Source organism: Impatiens glandulifera, chromosome 7, assembly GCF_907164915.1.
Source record: "Impatiens glandulifera chromosome 7, dImpGla2.1, whole genome shotgun sequence".
In the NCBI taxonomy this organism is placed as follows: Eukaryota; Viridiplantae; Streptophyta; class Magnoliopsida; order Ericales; family Balsaminaceae; genus Impatiens; species Impatiens glandulifera.
The window spans coordinates 14538628-14546403 of NC_061868.1; the positions used below are offsets into that span (position 1 = coordinate 14538628).

The 7776-nt window shown below is 33.8% G+C and overlaps 1 protein-coding gene across 1 annotated transcript; it reads right to left on the bottom strand.

The window, feature by feature from the left end:
* Window positions 1–2355: 2355 nt before the first annotated feature.
* Window positions 2356–7359, bottom strand: LOC124945099 (ferric reduction oxidase 7, chloroplastic-like). Its single transcript, XM_047485471.1, has 9 exons — window positions 7010–7359; window positions 6831–6924; window positions 6560–6757; window positions 6242–6476; window positions 5117–5444; window positions 4751–5024; window positions 4158–4413; window positions 3598–4036; window positions 2356–2615 (listed from the first exon to the last, which is right to left on the bottom strand). Exons 1-9 carry the CDS (start codon window positions 7239–7241, stop codon window positions 2446–2448), a joined length of 2226 nt encoding a protein of 741 aa, XP_047341427.1. The 5' UTR covers window positions 7242–7359; the 3' UTR covers window positions 2356–2445.
* Window positions 7360–7776: the final 417 nt, after the last annotated feature.

Sequence of the window (7776 nt, forward strand, 5' to 3'; positions counted from 1 at the left end):
TGTTATCATTAATGTTTTATATATATAAATATATACATATATATATATATATATATATATATATATATATATATATATATATATATATATATATATATATATATTTGATTTCTGAATATTGGCTTTTGGAAAGTGTTTATGTACGTGTTATGAACAAATTTAACTCTTTATTTTATATGATGAGTGTTTAATTTGTTATCTATGCAAAGTTTTAACATCATCATCAAAAAAGGAGAAATTGTTAGGTCAAATTATTTTGACTAATTGTCAAAATAGATTGACTAATGGAATTTTAATGATTTTTGATGGGTTAAAACATAATCTAAGTCGTCTAATTGTTTTTGGTGCAGGTGTATCGAAAACAGGTTATATTAAACTAAGTCTGAATGAGGTTCATTAGAATGAATGATTATTAGATTCATTGAGTTAGACGTGCAGTCTAACATATACGTATTTATACGTGCAGTCTAACATATACGTAGTTAGACGTGTAGTTTAACAGACGTAGTTAGACGTGCAATCTAACACAGACTTAGTAAGACGTGCAGTCTAACAGACGTAGTTAGACGTGCAGTCTAACGGATACGTAGTTAGACGTGCAGTCTAACATACGTAGTTAGACGTGTAGTCTAACGGATACGTAGTTAGACGTGTAGTCTAACGGATACGTAGTTAGACGTGTAGTCTAACGGATACGTAGTTAGACTTGTAGTCTAACAGATACGTAGTTAGACGTGTAGTCTAACAGTCATATTTAGACGTGCAGTCTAACAAATATGTAGTTAAACATGCAGTCTAACAAACGTAGTTAGACGTGCAGTCTAACACAAACGTTGTTAAACGTGCAGTCTAACAGACGTAGTTAGACGTGCAGTCTAACAGACGTAGTTAGACGTGTAGTCTAACACAGACGTTGTTAGACGTGCAGTCTAACATAGACGTTGTTAGACGTGCAGTCTACCGGATACGTAGTTAGACGTGCAGTCTAACAGACGTAGTTAGACGTGCAGTCTAACACATACGTAGTTAGACGTGCAGTCTAACACAGACGTAGTTAGACGTGCAGTCTAACGGATACGTAGTTAGACGTGCAGTCTAACAGATGAGAGTTAAACGTGTAGTCTAACTCCTTCAGATTAGTGTGAAGGGATGTATAGTTAGACGTGCAGTCTAACTAATGAAAGTTAGACATGTAGTCTAACTCCTTCAGATTAGTCTGAAAGGATGTGTTATTAGACGTGTCGTCTAATCCCATTAGACCAGGTGGTCTAATGGATCCTGCTATTAGACGGGGGCGTCTAATTTCATTAGACGATGTCGTCTAAGTGAAATACGTATAATGCCATGTTTGAAGCTAACACACGTCTACCCACGATCAACTAGTTGTACGCTACTCCTGCTCCACTTTCCAGTGAAGATCAGTACGACAGCTAGTCGCAACCGATTGATTAATGTCACGTAAGCAAATATTCTTCCCACTACTTGTTTTTGCAAGAATATCTTTGAAGAATATTTGGCGCACTACCAGATTGATACGGCCACGATCCTGGTGCTCAGAGTTTGCTGTGTACTATGGAGGCGTTCCAATGGAAGCTCGCCACTTGTCATTATAGAAGATTCGACTGTTGGTACCTGCTCCTTATTTTAAGATCTTCAAGGACAACGGAAGAAAAACACACAACGATAGCCGGAAGATAATTTGCTGAATATTGAGAATCATACGCGAATATTCAAACTGTTATTTTGAGAGAACTGTTTTCTTGTTTTACTGTGTGTTTATCAAGAGAGAGTTAGAATCAAAGCATTGTTTTAGCTGAGTGATATTTTTCATCATATTGTAAGTTGAACAGAGTCTGTTCTGTTCAACAGTGAACTAATCGTGCAACTGTATTTGATTCAAAGTAACTTATAGTGAATCCTTCCGGTGGTTGGAAGAATAGATGATGTAGGAGAGTTTGTTCCAAACATCCATAAACAAACTGCTATGCCTTTTTCATTCTGTCATCTTCTCATTCTTGATTCTTAGCTTCAAACATAAGCAAACGTTTCCGCACTTGAATCGTTCAAGAGTTTGCAAGGGTTTATGTAGAATAGAAAGTGATTTAAATCCCTAACAGGATTTCTATCAAATCGTTTGTCCGAAGTCGTCATAAATAGCCAGACCCCGTCTCTATTGGTATTGTCGATCCTATCACCTTCCTTATCACTCCTCGTTAAATATGTTTTAAAGATTAAATTTAAACCCACTGGTCATTTTTGTTAGAAAATGTCTAAGTTTTACTAGTTAATCCTAGTCTTTTAGCAATAAATCGAATGTGAGACATTTATCAAGCTCTTGTCATTGAGCTATCCAGATTGGTAGAATAAATAATTAACTATATACACATTAATCCAGCAATTCAGTAGTAGCTAGTAATGAGGATTTGTATTCTTCTTAGAGAAGTATTAAAGATCAAAGCTGTGGCTATGGAAATGGAGAATTGGGTGGTTTTGTTTTCTACTAAAGCTGTGTGATCTGCATTCTTTGGCAACACTTGATGAAAGAGATGGAGGCCCACACACTAACACACCAATATCCACACATCCCCAACTATCTGAAACTGATTTAAATATTCCTGCACATCTCAACAACAAGCAAATGTAAGAAAAGAGACCCATTAAATTTAAGCTTTGTTTATTGTCAAATCCATTGTATTATTTTTTAATTTTCATTCCATGTTTTTATATAAATAATACTGACATGATGGATTAGGGATTATTTTAAGTATAAATTAGTTTGGTGTGAGGGATGAGTTATTTGATCAAATAACTAAAATATTTTTATGATTAATACTAAAATATAATAAAAGTAAATAAACTAAGAGTAATTTAAACATATGAACAATCTGAAAGGGTTAGATTATATGATTAATGTAATAAAAAGATTGTTGGTGACCTTACAACCTTGTTTTGAAAGAAAGTAATTTTTTTTATTATTCACTTTATTTGAATTTGAGATATTTGAATTCGAGATATTTGATATCTTAAGCAACATTTACTTATAGTAATTAAATTATCTTAGTGAGTTATAAAAATATTACTCATATTATAAACATTACAAACAAATTTTTAATTCATATTAAACTTATATTAAATAAAATTACATACAAATAAATAGTATAGTAAATTAATTATTAACATTACTATTAAAAGTACATTTAAATTTGTTATATTTATTTATTTAACAAAAATAGTATGCCAATATACTTAACACAAAGTTGCAAAAACACGAATCCAGCCTTAGTTATGAGTAGACGAAACTTTCTTTTTTGGTTATTTTCCACTTTCTTTCGCCTATGATTTTTTCAACTTATATTTCGATATAGAAAAATTTGTTCATTTTTTTCAGCTTTCTTCTAAGAGGACAGGTTAATAACATCTTAGTCTTAAGGAAAAACTTTTTTAGATGAAAATTAAGATTCATAATTTATTTTATGGATTAAGGAGAACTAACCTAACACCCCGCAACCATGACATTCTAATCTCTATAAATAAATAAAAAAGACTTTTTCGGAAAACGACATAAAAGAGAAGGTTTTGAAGGCCACAAGGACGTACCTTTGAAGTCTGGTCTACGACCGTAATGGATGTTATTTAAACTACTCATACTATCCCCAACTGTTTCCTCCTCGAGTACCCTTGAATCGATAATCATGGAATTTGCATGTTTTTGCACATCATGTTTTTTTGCCTCTCTCTCAGAGTTTTTCACATCCCAAACATGCCATAAACCAACCACACCACCACCAAAGACAATAACACTTGCAACCATGCAAGCAACAAAGAGAAGCCCTTTGTACCACCAACATTGAATACCAAATGGGTTTATATAGTATTCATCTAACAAAGCAACAGTTGCGATCAACCCCACTATCGAGACTACAACATAAGCTCCGGACCAAACCATATTCCCTGTTCCAACCAAAGAGGAAATGCCTTGTTTGCTTGGAGTGAAGAAGATAGGGGAATAAACACACTTGTTCATCTTCCCATTCTCCTACATTTGCATTTTTTTTGAAAAGTGACATTAGCTATAGTGAGATAATCAACCTGAAGAACACTAGCAAAAACGATAAGCCACAAAATAAATAATAAAAATCTGGAAGAGGCTAACATACCAGGTTAGGCTCAGATTGCTGTGTTACATATGTTTGAATATTGAGATTTAGCATGTCGGAATGATTCGGGCATATTGTTTGAATGTTGAGAGTCTGAAGAATAGGAAACTCATCTGAACTTTTCACGGCCCAAACTACCAATATGTTTCTTGACATGCAAGGTTTCCCATCCCTAATGCGGTGGAGAATATCGCTTAATATGGCCAAGAATGGGGAAATTCCAATTCCACCCGCGATCAAAATAAGGTTCTCATAACTAAGCCACGAAAGAATAATCAAGTCAGATGCAAATGATAAATGTAGATGAGTTATCTAGAGTGGATTCATTTTGAATCAAATAATTCAAATCATCAACTTAAATAATAAAATACCCCTATTCATTTAATTTTTAATATTTTACAATATTAAATACAAATAACATATAATCCTTTAAACCCAAATAATTCATTCTTCGACCATCAAGATTTTTCAAATAACCCTACAACAAACAATAGCTAAGTGTCGTTTGGTTGTTTACCTATCAAAATTAAAGAAGTTAGTTGCAAATGATAGATGACATTTCCATTTGTTTCGAGTAAAACTATTAAACTTACCTCAAGTGATACTGCGATTGATGACCATAAGGACCCTCAACCGAAGCAGTCAAGCTAAGTCGAGGCTGCGGCTGTTTCTCATCATGCTTACAATCGAGAATATTCGATACATTTCCCTTTAGCTTATCTGTCCATTCTCCAAGAACCTTAAGGAGGATCGTCATATGATGCTTCCCCTCGAGTGGACTGGATGATACACTGAAAGGATGCCATTGTAACCATGACAATTCCCGTATTTGAAGAAATATAAAGCTGAGTGCATTGTATTGCAGATCTGCATTTCCTCCAACAAAACACGAAGTTATAAAAATAACAATAACCAAAAACTCAATTAAAAAATTATGTGTCTGATAAACTATTACTCACGAGAAGGTTTCGAGAGGACTAGTTCTATGGTTCCACATGGAAGGGAAGAGGCTGAAAGTATCTTCACAGTCTTACGGGATTGCCAGAATCTCAAGAATCGGTCGAGCATGAAAAGAAATATTCCTCCAGCCGATATAGAGAAGACGAAATCACCAACATGTAAAGCGAAGAAAACCACAAAGATTACGTACAACTGATGAGTGTAGAAGAACAATTCAAAATATTGCCTCCTAACTGGATGAAGTGAAGTCACCCACATTAGTAAACCGGATAAAAGGCTAATAACTCCAGCAAGATTTGCAATACCAATGTTCTTCCACTGTAATATCTGTTTAAAAAAAAGAGATAATATTATAGCAAATAACTAAGAGTAAAGAAGCTTAGAGTGCTATGTATTGAGAATGTATATTCTGTAAATCATTTCAATTACAAGTGTATCCATTTATACAAAGGAGGTAACTAAGGAGTTAGAAAATTTACAAATTTCTTATTAAATTAAAAGTTAGAAGATGAAAACCAAGAGACTCAAATGGGTTGATCATTTCTCGATCTTAATGGTAGAGTCTTTAATAAACGCAACTTCAAGTCTCATCCTACTCCTAATACAGTATGCTATCTCTCTATGAAATCTAACATATATATCCAAAATAACAATTTAATACATAATCTAAAAAGAATCAATTCTTGTTTTTCCTTGACATTTCACAAATCATCATATCTTATATTTTTTCTAACTGTCTTTCCTTTTTTTTAATCAAGGTGTTAGAGCTAGTTTGTAGCGCACATCGATTAATCACACTTCATTCCAGTACTTTAAATGAGAATTGAACCTATGTCAACACCAAGTTTAATTTTTACATTTTAATACTCTCTAGTAAAATAACAACCCCTATGTTTGTTCAAGTATACAAACCTTGTTTATTAAACAACAAACTCAACTTTAAATCCATATACATTCCTAATGATCTTGAATTAGCCTCTTGCCAAGAAGAAGAGATATTGTTCTATTTTTCTCTTCATCCACTTAAGCTCATAGTGTATGACCACATGATGTTCATTTGAAAAAAATGTCAAATTCATTGTTTTCATATATACATGTAAGAAAATATAAGTAGGAAAACTCACCTCTTCTATGAGGCAACCATCCAATGCCCATCCGACGATATACAATAGACCATGAATAGTAAATATCAACATTGTAAGGTGTCCAAGCCACACATGGTATCTTGTTGCGTGCTCAAATGGGATATCTATAAGCCGAAGAAGAACCGAACCCCTTGAAATTGGTATAAACAGAAATGACATACAAAACATTCCTATTGAACCAATGCGTAATCCCATCAATTTCAACATTTTGATACTGCATAAACAAAATAAAAAAAAAACAGTTTAACACAAATAAAGCTCAACATATAGTGAACATCAAACCGGTTGGATACACACCTTGCCTCTTTGAAAGCCAATTCATAACTGAGCACAATATGAAAATTCTTCAAAAGGTAAACAGAAGAAGCCCAAACAACATATGCCAAAAAGAGGAAAATTCCAATCAATTCAGAAGCTGTAATAACACTTATCGGCCCATCAACTATAATCGGGAAAGTCCAAAGGCGAAAACGAGGTGATTTTGATATTTTCTTCCTGCAATCATGAGATGAAAAATGTACAGTGTCCTGAATTTTAGTTTTTGAATCACACTCTCAAAGTTACTTACTCTGGCAATTCCTCATCGCCACTAATGATTAGATACAGTATGGCAAGAATTGCAATGACAATTATTGGGCCACTGTACAGCAAAAACACAGCACCTGTATATTTTCAATAGATAATCAGCAAAAATCAGAAAGACATGAAAAGAGAAAAAACAAAAAGGGGAGAAATCGAAAAACCCACCTGTGATTCCAAACAAAGTTCCTTCTATAGCCAGTAGAAACTTGGTATTAAACTTTGTATAGAAATCACATGGGTAAATGAAGATAATGGTAACCCACATAACAAAAATTCCCCACAATAAAGACCTGAGAAAGGACTTAACAAGTGATGTCCAAGCTGGAGTCTTTTTGGCATAATCATAAACATCATCAGTGCGTAAGAGAAGAGAGTCGTGGATTGAATATTCATCCATTTGGAGAAGGATGTAAAAAGGCAAATTGGCTAAAAATGTAACAATGAAAAACCTCAGTAGTTATTCTTGATCAACTTTCAGGTGCTCAGAAGCATTTTGTAGACGATGACGCCTGTTCACAATTTCAATCGTGAACTTGAGGCCTCTGACGCTCACATTATCCGCAGGGTTGCTTTCGATTCATCCAAATTCCTCAATTTTGATTTGGATGGTGTTAAATGAGTTATCAGTCAATTTTCTTTTTTCTTTTTAGAACCCTTTTCTCCCTTCTCCTTTATATTACAACTAATTCAGCCGGATTAAGCATAACCCGCACACCTGCAAACTTATTCAACTAATTTAACAAAATAAAAAGACTTTTGCCGTAAAACAAACTCATACCCAGTACCTTAAAATACTGAAGTATCCATCGCTTGAACAGGGATACAAATCACACACTCTAATCAACGGAACTGAAGGGCAGTGGTAACTAGTTATCCTCGGTAATTTTTTATTTTATTTTGGAGACAACTTGTTTATTTATTCTTTTATCTTT

Coding starts and splice junctions, on each gene's coding strand:
- LOC124945099 (XM_047485471.1), bottom strand. CDS start 7,241: ATGGATGAATATTCAATCCACGACTCTCTTCTCTTACGCACTGATGAT. Junction 5,445..6,241: donor ATGGTTGCCTCATAGAAGAG/GTGAGTTTTCCT, acceptor TTTTTTAAACAG/ATATTACAGTGGAAGAACAT. Junction 4,414..4,750: donor CAATCGCAGTATCACTTGAG/GTAAGTTTAATA, acceptor TTCGTGGCTTAG/TTATGAGAACCTTATTTTGA.